General features: G+C 35.0%; 1 protein-coding gene across 2 annotated transcripts in view; it reads right to left on the bottom strand.

Annotated features, from left to right (window-relative positions):
* Nucleotides 1–22,174, bottom strand: part of PAPPA2 (pappalysin 2) — a 559,101-nt gene that overhangs the window by 352,046 nt on the left and 184,881 nt on the right. For both annotated transcript variants that reach the window (XM_074308442.1, XM_074308441.1), the window contains one exon: nucleotides 4,973–6,044. In XM_074308442.1, coding sequence (XP_074164543.1) covers nucleotides 4,973–5,982 — 1,010 coding nt within the window. In that variant the 5' untranslated portion in view covers nucleotides 5,983–6,044. The remainder of the gene's footprint in view (nucleotides 1–4,972; nucleotides 6,045–22,174) is intronic.

Raw genomic sequence — 22,174 nt, 5'->3', positions numbered from 1 at the left:
TGGGTATATAAAAAATACTCAAGGATAATTTGATTTTACTGATATAAAAGAAAAAAAGGGGGGTGTGGTAAAGGGAAGGAGGTCGGTTCAGAAAAAGGGGAAGGAGTGATAAAAAGAGGGAAACTACATCCCAGGAAGAGACATAGAAAATACACCATATCTGAGGGAACTTAGTGAGGGGGAGAATCATTGTGTGAATCTTACTCTCATCAGAAGAGGCTCAAAGAGTAAATAATTAACATATTTGTTTTTCAGAAAATTTTCTCTCACCTCATTAAAAGGGGGGAGAGGAAAAGGGGAAAGGAAAAGGAGAATAAGTGAAGGGACTTGGAGGGAGGGGGGAGGGATCCTAAAAAAAAAAAAAAAAAAAAAAAAAAAGAGGGAGGGTTGCGCGTCACAAGGGGGGTCTGTAAATTAAATATCGGGGAGGGGGATCAGGGGGGTCAAGGGAAAAAAGTATAATCTGGGGATAATACGATGGCAGGAAATACAGAATTAGTAATTTTAACTGTAAATGTAAATGGGATGAACGATCCCATCAAACGGAGACGGATAGCAGATTGGATCAAAAAGCAGAACCCTACAATATGTTGTCTACAGGAAACACACTTAAAGCAGGGAGATACATACAGAGTAAAGGTAAAAGGTTGGAACAGAGCTTATTATGCTTCAGGTAAAGCCAAAAAAGCAGGGGTAGCTATCCTTATCTCAGATCAAGCAAAAGCAGAAGTAGATCTCATTAAAAAAGATAAGGAAGGAAACTATATCCTGCTGAAAGGTAGAATAAATAATGAAGCCATATCAATACTAAACATATATGCACCAAGTGGTATAGCATCTAACTTTCTAAAGGAAAAGTTAAGAGAACTGCAAGAAGAAATAGACAGTAAAACTATAATAGTGGGAGATCTCAACCTTGCACTCTCAGATTTAGACAAATCAAACCACAAAACAAACAAGAAAGAAATTAAAAAAGTAAATAGAACATTAGAAAAACTAGGTATGATAGACCTTTGGAGAAAACTGAATGGCAATAGGAAGGAATATACTTTCTTCTCAGCAGTTCATGGATCCTATACAAAAATTGACCATATATTAGGACATAAAGATCTCAAAATTAAATGTAGGAAGGCAGAAATAATAAATGCCTTCTTCTCAGATCACAATGCAATAAAAGCTACATTCAGTAAAAAGTTAGGGGTAAATAGACCAAAAAGTAATTGGAAACTGAATAATCTCATCTTAAAGAATGACTGGGTGAAAGAGCAAATTATAGAAACAATTAACAATTTCACCCAAGATAATGATAATGATGAGACATCATATCAAAATCTTTGGGATGCAGCTAAAGCAGTAATAAGGGGAAATTTTATATCTTTAGAGGCTTATTTGAAGAAAATTGAGAAAGAGAAGATTAACGAATTGGGCTTACAACTTAAAAGGCTAGAAAAAGACCAAATTATAAACCCCCAACCAAAAATTAAACTCGAAATACAAAAATTAAAAGGAGAAATCAATAAAATTGAAAGTAAAAAAACTATTGAATTAATAAATAAAACCAAAAGTTGGTTTTATGAAAAAGCCAATAAAATAGATAAACCTTTGGTAAATTTGATCAAAAAAAAGAAAGAGGAAAATCAAATTGATAGTCTTACAAATGAAAAGGGGGATCTTTCCACCAATGAAGAGGAAATTAGAGAAATAATAAGGAGTTACTTTGCCCAACTTTATGCCAATAAATTTGATAACTTAAGTGAAATGGATGACTTTCTCCAAAAATATAGGCTCCCTAGATTAACAGAGGAGGAGATAAATTGCTTAAATAGTCCCATTTCAGAAAAAGAAATAGAACAAGCTATTAATCAACTCCCCAGGAAAAAATCCCCAGGGCCAGATGGATTCACATGTGAATTCTACCAAACATTTAAAGAACAATTAGCCCCAATGTTATATAAATTATTTGAAAAAATAGGGGATGAAGGAGTCCTACCAAACTCCTTTTATGACACAGACATGGTACTGATACCTAAACCTGGTAGATCGAAAACTGAGAAAGAAAATTATAGACCAATCTCCTTAATGAATATTGATGCTAAAATCTTAAATAAGATATTAGCAAAAAGACTTCAGAAAATCATCTCCAAGATAATACACTATGATCAAGTAGGATTTATTCCAGGAATGCAGGGCTGGTTTAATATTAGGAAAACTATTAATATAATTGACCATATTAATAATCAAATTAATAAGAACCATATGATCATCTCAATAGATGCAGAAAAAGCATTTGACAAAATCCAACATCCATTCCTACTAAAAACTCTTGAGAGTATAGGAATAAATGGATTATTCCTTAGAATAATCAGGAGTATATATTTAAGACCGTCAGTAAGCATAATATGCAATAGAAATAAACTGCAACCTTTCCCAGTAAGATCAGGAGTGAAACAAGGTTGCCCACTATCACCATTACTATTCAATATAGTACTAGAAACGCTAGCCTCGGCAATAAGAGCCGAGAAAGAGATTCAAGGAATTAGAGTAGGAAATGAGGAAATTAAACTATCACTTTTTGCAGATGACATGATGGTATACTTAGAGAACCCCAAAGACTCTGCTAAAAAGCTACTAGAAATAATTCAAAATTTCAGCAAAGTGGCAGGATACAAAATAAATCCACATAAATCCTTCGGCATTTTTATATATCACTAACAAAATGCAACAGCAAGAGATACAAAGAGAAATTCCATTCCAAACAAATGTTGAGAGTATAAAATATTTGGGAATCCATCTACCAAAGAAAAGTCAGGAATTATATGAGAAAAATTACAAAACACTTGCCACAAAAATAAAATCAGATTTAAATAATTGGAAAGACATTCAGTGCTCTTGGATAGGCCGAGCGAATATAATAAAGATGACAATACTCCCCAAACTAATCTATTTATTTAGTGCTATACCAATCAGACTCCCAAGAAACTATTTTAATGACCTAGAAAAAATAACAACAAAATTCATATGGAAGAATAAAAGGTCAAGAATTGCAAGGGAACTAATGAAAAAAAACTCAGAGGAAGGTGGTCTAAGTGTACCTGATCTAAAGCTATATTATATAGCAGCAGTCACCAAAACCATTTGGTATTGGCTACAAAATAGACCGGTAGATCAGTGGAACAGATTAGATACAAAGGACAAAAAAGGGTACATCTATAGCAATCTAATCTTTGACAAACCCAAAGATTCCAACATTAGGGATAAAAATTCATTATTCGGAAAAAACTGTTGGGAAAACTGGAAATTAGTATGGCAGAAATTAGATATGGATCCACACTTAACACCATATACCAAGATAAGATCAAAATGGGTCCATGATTTAGGCATAAAGAGGGAGATAATAAATAGATTGGAGGAACAGAGGATAATCTACCTCTCAGACTTGTGGAGGAGGAAGGAATTTATGACCAGAGGAGAACTAGAGATCATTATTGATCACAAAATAGAAGATTTTGATTACATCAAACTAAAAAGTTTCTGTACAAATAATACTAATGCAAACAAGATTAGAAGGGAAATAACAAATTGGGAAAATATTTTTAAAAACAAAGATTCTGACAAAGGTCTCATTTCCAAAATATATAGAGAACTGACCCAAATTTATAAGAAACCGAACCATTCTCCAATTGATAAATGGTCAAAGGATATGAACAGACAATTCTCAGAGGAAGAAATTGAAACTATATCCACTCACATGAAAGAGTGTTCCAAATCACTACTGATCAGAGAAATGCAAATTAAGACCACTCTGAGATACCACTACACACCTGTCAGATTGGCTAAGATGACAGGAACAAATAATGACAAATGTTGGAGGGGATGTGGGGAAACTGGGACACTAATACATTGCTGGTGGAGTTGTGAAAGAATCCAGCCATTCTGGAGAGCAATCTGGAATTATGCCCAAAAAGTTATCAAACTGTGCATACCCTTTGACCCAGCAGCGCTACTACTGGGATTATATCCCAAAGAAATACTAAAGAGCGGAAAGAGACATATATGTGCCAAAATGTTTGTGGCAGCTCTTTTTGTTGTAGCTAGAAACTGGAGGATGAATGGATGTCCATCAGTTGGAGAATGGTTGGGTAAATTGTGGTATATGAAGGTTATGGAATATTATTGCTCGGTAAGAAATGACCAGCAGGAGGAATATAGAGAGGCCTGGAGAGACTTAAATCAACTGATGCTGAGTGAAATGAGCAGAACCAGAAGATCACTGTACACTTCAACAACAATGCTGTATGAGGATGTATTCTGATGGAAGTGGAAATCTTCAACATAAAGAAGATCCAACTCACTTCCAGTTGATCAATGATGGACAGAGGTAGCTGCACCCAGAGAAGAAACACTGGGAGGGGAATGAAAATTGTTAGCACTAATATCTGTCTGCCCAGGTTGCATGTACCTTCGGATTCTAATGTTTATTGTGCAACAAGAAAATGATATTCGCACACATGTATTGTACCTAGACTATATTGTAACACATGTAAAATGTATGGTATTGCCTGTCGTCGGGGGAGGGAATAGAGGGAGGGGGGGTAAATTGGAAAAATGAATACAAGGGATAATATTATAAAATATATATATATATATATATATATATATAATAAAAAATAAAAAAAAAATAAAAAAAAAAAATTAACATTCTTCCCACTACTTCATGAGTGGAACACCAACATCCATAATTATCTAATTGCCAAGCAATCTCTAGAAACTGTTTCATTATATAATTTGTGTTGTGATTAGCTTCAGTGTATATTTGTATTAAATAAACAATTTTCATAATGGAGCACAAGACTTGGAGTTTGTTTCTTTGTGTTCTGTTAGTGTGCACATTTTTTAGGGTCCTAAACTCCATGGCGGGAAACACTATGACATCAGTCTTGCAGCAGAAAGTACCCAATCCCTTCATCCTTACCTCTTGGGTGAATCAGGGTCAAAACAGGTCTTCCGAACATCCGTTATCTCAGGGTCACAACAGTCACCATCATCAAAGTCATCCAACATATTGTTGCACTCCATGTGGCAAACACCATCCCTTCGGTTCCAGGAGTAGCAGCGTCCCTGAAGGCGACAGTCACCGCCATCATAGCCGGTAAGGGGGTGCTCACACTCGGCGTCACAATGGTCATTGCCAATCTTGCTAGGCTCACAGTTCACCAGGACAGCCCGATAGCGCAAGGTGGAGTTACGGACTTCATGGACACTCAGTTGCCAGCTAATGTTGTACCGGCTGAAGGCTGCAGTCAGTGCCTGATGCTGCCGTTTGATTTGCTCACTGCTGACAGTAGGGTGCAGCCCATCATCATCACATACATTTACCACTCGGTAACGGATCACCTTCTCGCTTCTCAGTGGCAAGTGCCAATTATACTGGGAGATCAACTCCACGTTGTCACAGGCAGTTTGCCCACAGGATGGAGGCAGGAGAGGGTAAAGAATCTCGGGCTCAGGCTCTGGATCCTCAAGCATCTCAAGTCTTGGAAATTCCCCATCCTTGAATGTTACCCATTGCTGTTCTACTGGAGCAAAATTGGCGCTGAGTGCCAAGGAAGCTAAGTCCCCATACCCACTTGGCTGCAAGAAACTCTGCTGGAGCTGGCTTTGTTGAAGGGCTGTGTTCCAGAGAGTCAGGATGCCCATGTGCCCACGAAATTGGTGCCTGTCCTCTGAGCTATCCCCACCCAGGATCAAAGAACGGCAAGACGCCATAAATGGACTGTGCAAGGGTCCAGACTGATCCAGACTACTGGCGATTTGAGCTCCGTCCACATACAGAGCCATGCGGCGTCCATCATAAGTGGCTACTAAATGTGTCCATGTTCCTGACAAGTAGCGGCTGTTCCCAGTCACAATTGTGGCCTTTCTCACACGGTCTGTGCGGAGAGAAAAGAAGAAACGAGCATCCTTCCTCCCATGATGCTCCATTGAGCGGATACCCAAGGACCAGCCCTTGTCACTGACAGCATGGGAGCAGTTGTCAAACACACCTAGGGAAGAAGAAAGGAAGAGAAGGGAGAAAGACAAAGGGCAAAGAAAGAAAAGCAGAAAAGGAGAGAAATCCCATGTAAATACAGTAAGGCAGTTTTTTAATGGTTTAAAAAGTAAATAATGTCAAATATCCCTCCTTTGATACCATCCCATGGGACATGGATATCCTTCAACTTTGTCTGCACTATATCCTTCCCAAGCTCCTAAAAAGAACCTGATTTGAGATTCAAGGGTAAAAATAACATAACTCAATCACCTAGGTTCAAAATCCACCTCTGACACTATCTTTGGTAAGTCATTGGGTTTCTCCAGACCTTATTTGTTTCATCTAAAAAATGATGACTTGATGCCTAAAGTCACTTCTAATTCTAAATCCATTTATTAATATTATATATTATATTTTATCATATATTATATTACATTACATTATATTTTATAACATTATATTTATATAATGTAAATAAAATATATATACCCTATAAACATATATCATCTTATATATATATATATATTATAATAATTATATTATTTTAATACAATATAACATTAATATTATATAATAATTTAATATGATATTTTATAATATAATGTAACACAATATAATATATTATATAGTACATTATATTACATCGTATTATATTATATTATGTTACATTATATTATGTTATGTTACATTATATTATATTATTGATATTAATCTTTTAGAAAAAAAATTGTCAATAGGAAAGTTTAAATAAGAAGGGAATAGTTGGTGGTCTTTCAGGGTATCAATCAGGAAAGAAAAGAAGTTCATCATACTTAGAATGTAAAAGATCATTACTTCATCCTCAGTAACCCACACTAACTGGCCAATTGTGCACATGTCACCTCTCTACCATTCACTTTACTATCCTCTTCTTCTGAAGCTGCCCACACTTACCTTCCGAATTTGCCTTTTTTCTTAATGTGAAATATATCCATGCAGAAGAGCAAACAACCAATGTAAAATTATATTATACCCAAAATCATATTCCACCTAGAATTCATTAATACTCCAGAATAGATTATTCCTACCATCAAAGTAACCCATCCAATGATGGCAGCAGCGTACCTGTGGATCCCAGATCAGCAAGAAATTGTCATCATCATTATCACCATCATCATCCCCATTAATCGCATTTGAACTCAATCTGTGTGAATAGGTGTTGTTATAATTCCCATTCTGAGACTCTTTTTATCTGATATATTTTTTTCTTTTTTTGGTGAGACAGTTAAGTGACTTGTCTAGGATCACACAGATAGGAAGTGCTATGTACATGAGGCCAGATTTGACCTCAAATCCTCCTGACTTCAAGGCTACTGCTCTATCTACTTCACCATCTAACTGCCCCTATACTTTCCATTCTGAAAAAGAGAAAACTAAGGTTCAGAGAAGGTTGGTAACTTTCCTGGGATCATCTAGAAATAAATGTTTGAGGCAAAATTCAGCCCCAGTTCTAAAGTCAGGTTCAGAACTCAACCCACTAGCTATATGATATATGAGAAAAATAGAAATAAAGATAGGGATTAGGTGTTTGATTTTATTAATATTGGGCACTCTCAGATGAGAAAATTTCTTCTACCAATTCAAGTAAATACCTTCTTTGAAGCTCATCATATCCAACAGAGTAAATGGAAAGACAAAAGCAACTCAGAACAAGCAGGTATTTTGACCCTCATTGTCCCATATCTAAGTGACTTTTTTCTCCTTTCCTCCCTGATGTCAACCTTTCTTATGCCTGTACTTAATACAGATGAACTGTCCTCAAATACCACCTTTGTTCTGTCATTTCCCTATTGAAAAGCCATCAATAGTTTCCTTGACTAAGGATCAATGAACCAATGGAATACTTAGGACTCAAGTTCTTCCTGTGGAGCACAGAGTTTGGCTTTCTATAGAGAAAGAAGCCTTCTGTATTCATGGAATGGTGCTCTGGACCACCGAGACTCAGCTTTTCCTCCTGTGGCTAGAACAAGATGTTCTCTCTCCTTTCTGGCACCACCTGGAGATCCTCAGCATCATTCCATTGGTTCATAAGTCAATCTGACATGAAAAAATCAGAAAATATTCCTTCTTCCAGGAGAATGTATGGGGGATATTATGGAGAGTCTCCTGAATCTTCTCAGACCTGACAACCATCACCCAATTTTGATGATTTATGTAGAGACTAGCCACATGAATCATCTGGAAAGTGAATAGTCAGTTAAGAAGATGAAATCTGTACAAGAAAAAAAAATGAACCCTATGTAATTATAATAGCCATGTTTGGCCCCAAAGAAGAAGTGAAAAAATGCACTTTCTTTGAAGAGGTGGGAAACTAGACATGTGGAACATTGCATACATATACAGTCAGACTCAGTTGGTGTGCTGACTAGTTTTATTGAACTTCTTTTTCTTTTAATCTTTCTGTCCTATTCTTTATTACAGAGGATGGCTTGTCATATGGAAGAGATGAGATGGATAATTCCAAGAAAGATAATAGCAAAACAAAAGATATCAATAAAAAAAATTTAAACTAAAACTAAGTAAAAATTAAAAGATGATGTCTAAGAATAGCATTTGAGTTTATGCTTAAAATATGAAATGTCAAATTCCTGACTAGATATAGAATACTCTCAACAAAAAATGGTAAGAATGTATTTGCGAATGTATTCGCCTGGAGCCTAGCAAATCTAATTTTAAAATCTTTCAATTGCAAATAAAGAGGAACAAGAAAACTTTCTTCATATATTTAGGGAGGGACATGTCATAGCAAATAGCTACACTATAGGGAAAAGATTACCAATAAAGAAACCAAGGAATTAATAGAAGATAAAAGTTTAAGAATGGGACCACTAATGGACTCATTAATAAGCATTTTCTACTAGGGGATTTTTCTAAGGGCAGTGAAATGGAGCAGCAGATAGAACAATTAGGAGAACCTGAGTACAAGTCCATCCTCCAAAACTTACATCCTCCAAATCCTGAACAAGTCACTTAACCTCTATCTTCCTCTGTCTTCTCATCTGTAGAGTGAGAATAATAATAGCATCTACCTACCAAGGTTGTTGTGAGGATCAAATAAAATAATAATTATAAAGCACTTAACATAGTGCTTGATACAAAGCACTACATAAATGTTAGCTATTAATTAATATTTATAAAGCCCAAAGTTTGCAAAATATTTTTCCTACAACTAATTTGAACCTCACAAAAACACCATGACTCTTTGAAGTTTCTAATAGTCCCATTTTAGTGAATAAGGAAGTTGAGGTTCATAAAGGGTAAATTACTTCAGTAGAGTATAGACTCAAATCTGGATCCTCCTGACTTTAAGTACAGCACAGTAATTACTATTTTCTACTCTCCCCTAACCTCAGGAATCTTTGCAAAAATAGATGAAATTTTAATGTAGGCAGAGAAAAGTTTCATCAAAAACATTAGGGAGATATGGTGGGATATAACAAGGAAGGTAAATAGGTAGTTCTGTGGAAAGAGTGCTAGAAGACTAATCAAGAGTTCTAATCAAAAAAAATATTACTATTTATCCCAAACAAGTCACTTAACTTTTCCCTCTCTCAATTTTCTTCATATATAATTTCCTCAATTATCCTTATAAAATGGGGATGATAAAAGCACCTACCTCCCTTGATTGTGAAGAGGATCAAATGAGATGCTTGTAAAACACTTTGCAAATTTAAAGTTCCATATAATTGCTAGGCATTATTATAGAACTATTATTATTTTATAGAATATGTCTCTCAAAAGTCTTTTTGCAAAAAGAAAAAAATAGTTAAAAGGAAGGTAGAGGAAACAAAGAATGAGAAGATAAATTCAAGTAAAAGAATCAGAGTAAGGAAACAAGCTGTAAAGCATTTTGGTGAAGATCAAAGTAGGCAAAAACAGAAACAATATTATCATTGGAATATACTACAGATGAACTGAGGAGAAAGAAGACACAAGAAAGTTTAGGGACTAGGACTCAAGACTGGTATGAATATAAAAGATAAATTTCAGTTGTCCAGATATCTGTTGCAGTAGTCACTATGAAGACTAATTGATCATTTATTTTCTCATTGAAATGAAAAAAGAGCCTAAAAAGGAAAGTTTAATTCTGTATTTGTCTCATGAGAGAGGAGGAAAACTAGGCATGGAAACATATACCCTAAATTTTTATTTAAAAGTTCATTTTGTGGATTGTTTCAGAAAAAAAAAAAACTCAAAAAAAATTTCTAATTGATTCTGAGAGAAGTGAGTTGATCCAGGAGAAAAACTAATCAATAATAACATTATAGAGAAAAATATACCCTTGAAAGACTTTCCACCTTTAATCAATGCAATGACAAATCATAATTTCATAGGCCTTGTCTAAGGACTCAAGATGAGAAATGAGACATGTATTTTTGGATATAGCTAATGAGAATATTTTTTGTTTGATAATAGACAGGTGAGTTAGGGAAATAGAGATGGGGGAGGAAGGAGGAGGATTTTAAAGGGAGAAGGGTGAGGGAGAGAAAGAGAGGGAGAGACAGAGAAAGAAGGAGAAGGAGAAGGAGAGGGAGAATCTGAGACAGATAGAGAAAGAGAGACAGAGAGAAACAAAGAAACACAGAGACAGAGACAGAGAAAGACAGAGAAGCACACACACACACACACACACACACACACACACACACATATATATACACACACATACACATTGAACCATTGCTCCTAAGGGAAAGATGGGCTTGGGTTTTTGTAAGCCTCTGGTTACAACATTTACTTTAGCCCTTTCTAAAGTGGTCTCACATACAAATCAGCAAATTTCCTCTTCCTCTTTCTGGATGTGCCATAGTATTGATCCATTAATACTGAATTCATAGATACCAGCACTATAGCCAGAAGAAGCTTACCCAACACATATTTACTTTGTAAAGCACATCAAAGCCTTACATTTAAGAACACTGGACAGCACCTTCAGCAGTACAAATTGGGTACTATTTTATAAAGTGAAATCAACAAAATGTATCCCCCCCAAAAGAGAAAAATTAGCTCTAAATAGACATTAAAAAGGGATACTTGCTTATAGTCCTTATAGTGCTTATGTACTGTCAAAGAAAATGTTATAATTATAAAAATTAATAATAAAAAAAAACATTTACTGATAAAAAAAAGAAATCAGCCCAATATGGATGCTAGGTTCTTAAGAATAACATCTTGAAGACAAAAGAAGAAAAGAGACAGTTAATCTAAATATATCAGATGTGAACACATAGGAGAAACATCCACTCATTTTAAAGCAAATATAGAAGATGAAAGTGATGTACTTTAGGAATATACCAATATCCAGATAGAATGAGCCAAGAATGACATAAGGTCTCAAAATCATGCTACTTGAGATTTGAACTTGGGATACTTAATTGAATGAAGGCTTGGAGAGATATGATAGCTATTAAGTAAAATGAGCAAACCCAAGATATCATTGTATGTGGCAACAACAATATTATATGACTATCAATTATATGACGTGACTCTTTCCAACAGTGAGATGATTGAGGCCAGTTTCAATGATCTCTTAATGAAGAGAGCCATCTACACCCAGAGAGAGGACTGCAGGAACTGAATGTGAATCACAACATAATATTCTCACTCTTTTTGTTGTTTGCATTTTGTTCTTCATTTTCTTTCCTTTTTGATCTGATCTTTCTTGTGCAGCAAGATAATTGTACAAATATGTTTACATATGTTGGAACTAACATATATTTTAACATATATAACATATATTGGATTACTTGTCATCTAGGAGAGAGTGTTGGGGAAAGGAGGGGAAAATTTGGAACACAAGGCTATGCCAGAATCAATGTTGAAAAATTATCCGTGAATATATTTTGAAAATAAAAAGTTTTAATAATTAAAAAGGAGATATGATAGCTATAATCAAGTATGTGAAAGACTATCCTGTGGAAGAGGGACTAGAATTATTCTTGGCTCAAAAAAGCAGAAATATATTCAAGGTATGGAAGTTGGAAAGAAGCAAATATAAGTTTGGTGCAGGTAAATTTTTTGATTAGCCATGCAAAAATGGACTAACTTGCTTTGGGCAGCAGTGGGTAAATGATTATCAATTGATTATATTATACTTATTCAGATACAGGCTAGATTAAACATTTTCTTAGTTCCCTTCTAACTCAAAGATACTATGATTCTGTGATGCAATCAAGGGACATCTTAAAAGTTTCTGTAGGTGAGATAAAACTCTAGGAAAAAAAGGATTTTAGAGGCATAGCATGGAAGTGTTTTCATCATTACCTCCATGAATCTATTATCTCATTCTGACATGGCTATTTCAATAGTTCTAATAGTAAACCATTCACATCTTCTCATGAATCCTCCTATTAAAAAAAAGGGGGGGATCCTTCAATGTGCTGAGAGACTTCCTCAGATATAATGATATTTACACGAATACCAATGGAGCATTCAAGCTGTCCATCAGGTTGGCATATGGCTATCTCACTTCCTTTCCAAATGATGTGTCCCTCTATGATATTCCTTAATGAATTTCTCCTGTACAATTCTTTGTTGATAATGCTGTACAGCCTACTCATATCTGCCATATGCTTTATTATTATGCTTTAATTGTCCAGGTGTAATACTTCAGAAATTGCATTTTCCTTATTTGCAGACTTCCTATACCATTGAAAATAAGGTTCAAAATTTTTTTTAATTTAATTTAATTTTTAAGTTTTGTTTTTTTTATTTAAAAGGACAACTTATCCTTTCCCATCTTCATTCGTTACACCTTTATCTCTTATGAAAAACAATAAACAATATATTATAACAATAAAGAATAAAAAGATTCAGCAAAACTATGCAACACATTAATCATGTTTTATTTTGACCAGAAATTCTGAGGGTCTTCCCCTCCCAGACTGATTTTTTTAATTAGGTAAAAGAGTCCATCCTTTGCCTCATTTCTTACTTAGCCTTAGTCACTGAATGGGTATTGCCTCAGTCAAATTTCAACCTGAGAAAGGCCTTAGTTTAAAAAGGCCAGAGTTTCCCATGCATCTGGGGCCATCTCCAATCCTTTTGATGTCTATCTTTCCACTGGACCCAGATGACTCTAGAGGAAAAAGTGAGGCAAGTGACCTTTGCAAGTTCTCAAGGTCAAAATAAAAACAATTACTATGAGTTCACCCAAATAGAAGCAAAAATGAAAGAAGTTCTTGCCCTCAAGGAGCTCATATTTTGGAGAGGGTGAGGAAGATAATATTTAAAATACTTAAAAGGAAAATTAAAAGAGTTGGTAGGGGAAGGTTGGGTTGAGGGGTTAGGGAGAAAAGACATGATGGTAAATTCCAGCAAATGAAGAATAGCTGAAGTTCCTTTTTAAAATGGAGACGCTGAGAAGAATTCATCAATTGGAAAAGGGGGACTTTATCAATGGTTCATCAAGAATTCATCAAAGGGAGAAGTTTTGGGGAAAGTTATGTGAGGAAATGCCTTTGGTAAGTTCTAAAGATGCCTTTCTCTTTTGATTTGAGGATTACAGACAAACAACAATAACAACAATAAACACTAAATAAATTTATGTTGAATTAAGTGATAGTTCATCATTATTAGAAGTTTTTAATAAGACTTTGAAGAATGGCACATTTTAGTAAATATTGTAGAAGTTAATTCTTGTTCAAGTGTGGACAAAATTAAGTGTTCTATATAATCCTTTCCAGCTGTGAAATTCTATTGAGACAATATGTATGTGTATAGATAAATGTATATTACATATACATTTATATATGTTTATGTATCATGTAAACATTACTGTGTAATATATATATATATATATATACATTTATATTATGTAAATATGTGTGTGTGTGTGTAGGAAAGAGTCCTACATTTGGATTAAAAAAAAAAAAAGCTAGGTTCTAATTTAGAATTTGCTACCAAACTAGCCATATGACTTGGAGCAACTATCTTCTCCTCTCTGCCCCATTTTCTACATTTTGAAGGTCATTTCCACTGTAAAATCTTGAGTCAAGGGGCAGCTAGATGGTGTAGTAGATAGAGCACCAGCCCTGGAGTCAGGAGAACTTGATTTCAAATGTAGCCTTGGACACTTAACACTTACTAGCTGTGTGACAGAGGCAAGTCATTTAACTCCAATTGCCTAAATCTAAAAAAAAAAAAAATCTTGAATCAAATGATACTGTCACTGAAACAAAATTTGTTTGTACCATTTCCTTTATGTCATCATTTGTTGATTATCTTAACCTGGAATATCTTTTTTACCTTTTTTACCTTCCTAGATATTGACCATCTTTCAAGTCCCAGACACATTTCATTTTATCCATGGAGTCTTCCTTGACTAATCCAGTCCACGATGACTTCTACTGAATGCAAAAGTCTATTGCTTTAACATCTTTGATAATTATTTAAATCCTTTTTCTGTTTTTCGAATGCTGTTATCTTCAGGTGTATTTGGAAACTTTTTGAGGACAAAGTTCAGATATTGTACTATCTTCTGATATTCTAGGGTATTATATATATTAAATCATGTGCTTTAGCAAACAGAACAATAGACTTGAAGTCAGGATATCACTATCTAACTCCTGGCACTATATATCACTAACTGAATAAGCCAATATATCTTTCTACTCCTTAGTTTCTTCTTCATAAAATGGAGATGTAGGTGCTATTAATGTGTATGAAACTACTAGAGTAGCTGGCTTAATTCATTAATTATATGTTTATATATATATACATATATATGTATTATATATTAAATCATTTTTAAAGATAAAGACTATATAAACACGAGTTGATAATTAGTTATGGAAATAATGCACATTTCTCCAAGTAAAAGTATGTATCTAACAACACAAAAGTGCCAGATGTCATATTTATAAAATTAAACAAAACTTCCTTAAGAATAGCAGAGATTACTTTAAGAAAGAGAAGTCTGGAAATTTATGCTACTAAAGGAAAATAAAGATTGTCACCAATGGCAATTAAGTATTGGAGCTAGAATTAAAAATACTTGAGTTCAAATCCAGCCTCGAGTCTTATTAACTATGAGTCTCTGACCAAGTCACATAAGCTCTCTGTGCCTCAGTTTACACAGTTATAAATTAGGGATGATAATAGCCACTACCTCATGGGATTGTTGTGAGGATCAAATGAGATAATATTTATAAAGAGCTTAGCATAGTGCTTGACACATCATAAATGCTTAGTTTAATATATGTTTGTCTCCTTCCTTCCTTCTTTCATTGACTACCAGTTTAAACCCATTAAATCAGGCAAATGCCATTGAACTAATTAGAATTTATACAGTGCCTATAAATAGTAGACACCAACTAAATGCTGATTCCTTTCCCCAGTGATTAGGTAAGTGAAGTATTGAAAACATAAAGAATTATGAAGGTTTTTTTTTAAGTCTACCTATAAAAAATAATGCATCTGGTTAAATCCCTTAAATCTGTGGTTTCCAAAGAATGACATTTAATATACAGTAGTAGATTTTTGATCCTTAAGATCATCAGCTAATGGAAAGTAAGTGGGATAAGTGGTATTTAATAGAAAGTAACATCATATTTTAAGATCAACTAAGGAACAGTGGGAGTATTGCCATTTTGTCCAGTATTTAATTAATCAGCAAGACTGCTAATTAATTAAGAGGTTTTTTTAACTTTAAAAAGTTTCTATTGTGATTCTGCCAATCTGAAAACAATTATCTTTCATTGCTAGTGGAGGATGGAATTCTCCAAGAGAAGGGAATAGTCTCTCATATAAAACCACGGTGGTACTTATTTTTCTTTAACAATCCCTGAGAATCTGTCCCTAACAGAAGGGGCTGACCTACTTAATGGGAGCAGGCTGAAAAGAGAGACAGCCTGTGTTTGTCCATGTGATGAAGAGTCTCATCAATTCCTGAGGAAAAGGGCAATAAATATTTTGCCTCTCTCTGCATCTTCCTGTGGTCAGTGTTGGTCATAGCCCATTCCACCAAGTCTGGAGGTTGTGAATGGAGGAGACCTGTCTGGCCATGTCCTCCCCCTTGAAACTGCACAAATCCTTCCATGGAGTTTGGCAGGAATTGCTGGGTTCACTTGAGGGAATGTAAAATTTGGTCCACATGGAAAACGTGTGACCTGGAAAGACAAAATATCAATCTTGTGCTTGTGGGAAAGGTGTCATTTCCAATGACTTCAATGACCATCACCCAGCTAAACCACATAGTTTTAAGAAGTCATCCTAATGGGAAAAGGAAGCAACCATGGTGCCAGGTCTTCTCTATAGCCAAATTGCTTGATCATAGTCACCCTTCATTTCCAGTTTTTTCTCTTTAGCAAAGGGTACTAATTAGAATCCATGTACTCCTGAACATTAATGAATATTTCTGATCTAATAAGGAACTATGTATTGAATATATCAGTAATTGTCCCAAATGTCACCTTTGCCTCACATATTGAATTCAGTTATTGGTAATCCATACCCAAAGAACAAATACAAGAGGTCCCAGGATGATGAGAGGTTAGTGTCAAAATGATCTGAAAAATGTGATTTTAAACTACAGGAACCAGTATGGCTTTACCACAGACAAACTAGTTTGTTACCTCTTTGATTTCTAGAATGCACAATTCTCTCCTCCTCTATCTGGCTATCACCCAAGCAGACTCAGAAAGGTTCCCAGATTTAGAGATGGAAGGGTAAGGATCCCCAAAAATTAACTTGGAAATTTCAGCACCCTATATGATCATGGATTCTATAATTTACCAAAGGATATGTGTATAAGATTCCATAAATCTTCAATGTCGTTTTGTATGTTCTGAAATATAAAGCTCACTTTATCTAAATTATTTAAACTAGTGGTTCTAAACCATTTTTTTTTATTCTAGACCCTCTTTGGAAGTCTGGAAAAGTTATTGTGGGTGTGTGTATATATGTATATATTTCATATATACATATGTATGTATGTGCATTTATGTGTATGAATAAAATTACCAGTTGTATGACCCCAGACAAGTCATTTAATCTCAACTGCCTTACAACAACAAAAAAGGTAGGGTAGGTAGATGACACAGTGTATAGAACACTGGCCCTAGAAGCAAGAGGAGCTGAGTTGAATTCTGATTTCAAATACTTGACCCATAGCAGTTATGTGATCCTAGACAAGTCACTTAACCATAATCACCCACCCTTCTCCCAAAAAAAATCCCACATATGTATATTTATATACCCACACACATTTAAAATAAGTTTACAAACCCAAGGTTAGGAACCCCTATTGTAAATAGTCAAGAGTCACTCACTTGCTAAAGACCAGCTGCCATTTTGTTAACTTTCAAGAATATACCTAGTTAGTGCACTATGCATTTAGATCATTGCGACCATATTTGATGCTCCTAAGAACACTATATCAGCAATAAAGCTGTTGTCATCATTCCCATTTTGCAGAACCACATAGCTATGTGTCAAGCAGGAAGGGGCAGAAATAAGGCTCCATTTTAGAAGAGAAGATAATAGATTCTCTGTAAGACTTCTTTCCACTGTTCCATGTCTGCTGGTCATATGGCTTACATGTACAAAGAAGGGAAGAACAAGTATAGATATGGTCCCTCCAAGTGATCTCCTTTTACTTTCCCCATAGATGTTAAGTATGATCCAACTAGCCATAACTCTGCATGAGATCTCTTGATTTTGAAGTGAATAAAAGGCAAGCATAGGGGACACACTTTCCTAATGATAAACAGCCATCTCTAAAAATTACAGGAAATTTTACAAATCAAACCCAGATCTTGCCCCTAGGCATCCATCCATTTCATATCATCCAATTACTTTCTGTCAGCCTTTGACACATCATCATGAGATCTTGCCCTGCTTGTGATACAGTGAAAAGAACATTAGCTTTTGAGCCAGAAAAATCTTAATTTCAAGTCCTACTCCTTTGACATTTACTAACTGTGATATGACCTTGGATAAATCACTTTATTTTTTAAGCCTCTGTTTCCTCATCTGTAAAATAATCTACTTATATTACTAATCCTCAATAACTTTTCACTCAGTAACAAAAATGAATTAATTGCTTAGCCTATAGAAGGCCCTATACTGAATTCTGAGAATATAAAGTTTATTTTTTTTTTAATAAGTGCCCTCAAAATTAAAATATAAAATAAAGTGCTCTCAAGAACTTTATATTTCCATGGACAAAAGTACTTTGTAAGACATTATACAAATATGAGTTATTATATTTGTATGTATAAATGTAAACTGTTAAAAGAGACCAAATTATATAACAAGAGGGACTCTCATCATGAAATCTGCAAATCTAAGTGCAGGTCCCAGACCTGACACTGACTCCCCATGTGACTCTGGTAAAAGGCTTTTCACTCATCTGAATCAATTGTTACCTCACCTGTTTTCTAAGAGTATAGTCAATTTTATTGTTTTCCTTAGAGAGAAGAGTGAGTTTTAGTGAACAGTATTTTGGGTTCAAATTTCATCTCTTACACCAATTAGCTGTGTGACCATTTGCAAGATATTTAACTAACTAGGGTTCCAAATTATTATTTTTTTTATTCATTTTTCCAAATTATCCCCTCCCTCCCTCCACTCCCTCCCCTCGATGGCAGGTAATCCCATATATTTTACATGTGTTACAATATAACCTAGATACAATATATGTGTGTAAATACCATTTTCTTGTTGCACATTAATTATTAGCTTCCGAAGGTATAAGTAACCTGGGTAGATATACAGTAGTGCTAACAATTTACATTCACTTCCCAGTGTTCCTTCTCTGGGTGCAGTTATTTCTGTCCATCATTGATCAACTGGAAGTGAGTTGGATCTTCTCTATGTTGAAGATCTCCACTCCCATCAGAATACATCCTCATACAGTACTGTTGTTGAAGTGTATAGTGATCTTCTGGTTCTGCTCATTTCACTCAGTATCAGTTCATGTAAGTCTCTCCAGGCCTCTCTGTATTCCTCCTGCTGGTCATTTCTTACAGAGCAATAATATTCCATAACCTTCATATACCACAATTTACCCAACCATTCTCCAATTGATGGACATCCATTCAACTTCCATTTTCTAGCTACAACAAAAAGAGCTGCCACAAACATTTTGGCACATACAGGTCCCTTTCGGCTCTTTAGTATTTCTTTGGGATATAGGCCCAGTAGTAGTACTGCTGGGTCAAAGGGTATGCACAGTTTGACAACTTTTTGGGCATAGTTCCAAATTGCTCTCCAGAATGTCTGGATTCTTTCACAACTCCACCAACAATGTATCAGTGTCCCAGTTTTCCCACATCCCCTCCAACATTCATCATTATCCAAATTATTTTTTGATGATTATAATTATAATATTATAATCTATAATAATATTATAGATGGTTATAATCTGGGTTGATGAAAAGAGGTCCCAGATGTAAAAAAGTACAATACACATCCTTGACCTATTAAATTATTTCCCCTTGTGAGCCAAGTAAACATGTTATAAGTAGTAATTGTGATGTGTTCAAATTTATATTTATAAGTAACAGTTCAAACTATAGCACTTTCTCAGAATGCTTTAGGAGCTTCCTATTGTTTCTACAATAAAACACAAACCCTTCTTTTTGGATTTGAAAGCCCCTCATGACTTGGCTTCTAATCTATCTTTCCAAGAAGATTATATATCTGCTCAACTATCCCACTCAATTCTCTCCATGTACTCTATATTCCAGCCAAACCTGTTAATTGACTTTCCCTATATACAATATTCTATCTCCCCTTTCTTTGCACAGGCTGTGTCGCTCATATCTGGAAAACCATCCTTCTTTACCTCAGCCTTTCAAAGCTCTTACTCTTTCTTTTTGGGGACATTTACTGATCCCCTAACTGTTAGTCTACCTCTTTTTTCTAGAAATTACATAGTACTTCTCTTCAGTCTATTTTGCATATCTCTGTACATGTGTACTTCCCCTTTGTTTGTTTTTATTATTAAAGCTTTTTATTTACAAAACACATGCATGGGTAATTTTTCAACATTAACTCTTGAAAAACCTTCTGTTCCAAATTATCCCCTCCTTACCCCCACCCTCTCCCCTTGATGGCAGATAGCCTAATACATGTTAAATATGTTAAAACATATGTTAAATTCAATATATTTATACATATTTATACAGTTATCTTGCTGCACAAGAAAAATCAAATCAAGAAGGAAAAAAAAACTGGAAAAGAAAACAAAATGCAAGCAAACAACAACAGGAAGAGTGAAAATGCTATGTTGTGGTTCACATTCAGTTCCCATAGTCCTCTCTCTGGGTGTAGATGGTTCTCTTTATCACTGAACAATTGGAACTGGTTTGAATCATCTCATTGTTAAAGAGAGCCATGTCCATCAGAACTGATAGTTGTATAGTGTTGTTGCCATGTATAATGATCTCCTGTTTCTACTCATTTCACTTAGCATCAGTTCATGTAAATTTCTCCAGGCCTTTCTGAAATCATCCTGCTGGTTGTTTCTTACAGAACAATAATATTCCATAACATTCATATACCATAACTTATTCAACCATTCTCCAATTGATAGGCATCCATTTGTTACTTCCCCTTTGTAGAATGTAATCTTTTTGAGGGGAGGAACGATCTCATTTTTTTGTCTTTTTAAACTCCAGTGAGAGCTTTTAAAAATGCCTGTTCAATCAAATTGAATTGGATGTGAGCTATTGTTATTCTTTGGCCCCAGTAGTTCTGTGGTCACTTTTTTTTTCAAGAGCAAGAATTTGTTTTAGGAAGTATGGTGCCAGAAAATCCCCAGCCACGTGGCTCACATGCTCTTTCTCTCTCACTTCAAGAAGCCTTTTCAGACAAAAGGCTGACTAAGCTTACATGCCCCATGCCAATATACATGGAGAAATTTAAAACTCATGCAACTTTGGGCCTCTGCAACTCTGAATGTGAGCCATTGATGGCTGCAAATATCTTTAAAATGATGTCTCCTCTTCAAAGTCACATTCTTGGGGAGAACAGAAAGACCAAATCATTAATATAATTTGAGTAAGTACTCAACAGCAACTCCTCAATGGTAGCCAGTGGAGTTGGAAAAATCATCCCTAATGGTGTATCTCAAAAGATGGTGATTGTGGTAAATACTAGAAATTTGAGTTCAAGTTTAAAAGATCATTATCTTTTCAGATGCTGGTTACAATTGGCTTCTCCTATGTGCAATAACAACTCACACTTATGTAACACTTCCTAATTTACCCAGGGACCTTTGCTTTACCACTCAAGTGAATCTATGGTACAGATAGCACTATTCCATTTCACAGATGAAAAACTGAGTCTTAATGAAGTAAAGTAATGATCTAGTTCACAAATGGCAGAATTGGATTCAATTTGAGGTCTCCTGATTTCAAATTTCCTAGTTTCTTTCTCTGTGTGATCAAGATCATCAATTTTTCATAGAAAAAAGATGTCACAATCACACTCTATTTGCTCTGAATGCTCTGTACAGTTCCTTCAAATCTCTGTTTTTCCTTTCTCTCCAATCAAGATCACCAATTTCATGACGTAATGATGTCACAACCACATTTAATTTGCTTTGAATGGTTGTGAGAGGGAAATTAATTCAGAGATTCTTGCCATCAATAATAAAAAAATAGCTTTAAGGGAGCTTTAAAATTTACCAAAGGCTTTAAAGATGGTATCTTGTGTATTTCCTGGTAACATCCAGTTTAAATTGCAATTATCCTTATTTTATATATGGGGAAACTGGGGTTGAAAGAAAATTAGTCCAGAGTCACATAGCTAGAAAATATCTGAGGTTTGAATAGAAATCTTTCTTAAATCAAGTCCATCAATCTAGCTAGCTAATGGCCAACCCCACCCTCTAAATCCCAAATTTAGAAAGGGTTTGGTAGTCACATGTCTGCCCAGCTCTATCAAAATTTAAAAGGCATTTGAAGGGATTATTAGTCAGAACCCTTCATTTTTATGGACCTTGGAAAAACTCTTGGGTTTATCTATTATGTTATAAATGACTTGCCATCAGTGGAAGAATTCCCCCACAGTTCCTTGATGTCAAAGAAAGTGATGATGTTGATGGTGATAGTGGTGATGATGTTGGTGATGGTGGTGTGATAGCTAGCATTTTTA

This window comes from Sminthopsis crassicaudata, chromosome 4, assembly GCF_048593235.1.
Source record: "Sminthopsis crassicaudata isolate SCR6 chromosome 4, ASM4859323v1, whole genome shotgun sequence".
NCBI lineage: Eukaryota > Metazoa > Chordata > Mammalia > Dasyuromorphia > Dasyuridae > Sminthopsis > Sminthopsis crassicaudata.
Note: the sequence above shows the minus strand (reverse complement) of the source record. Positions and strands in the feature narration are given on the sequence as shown.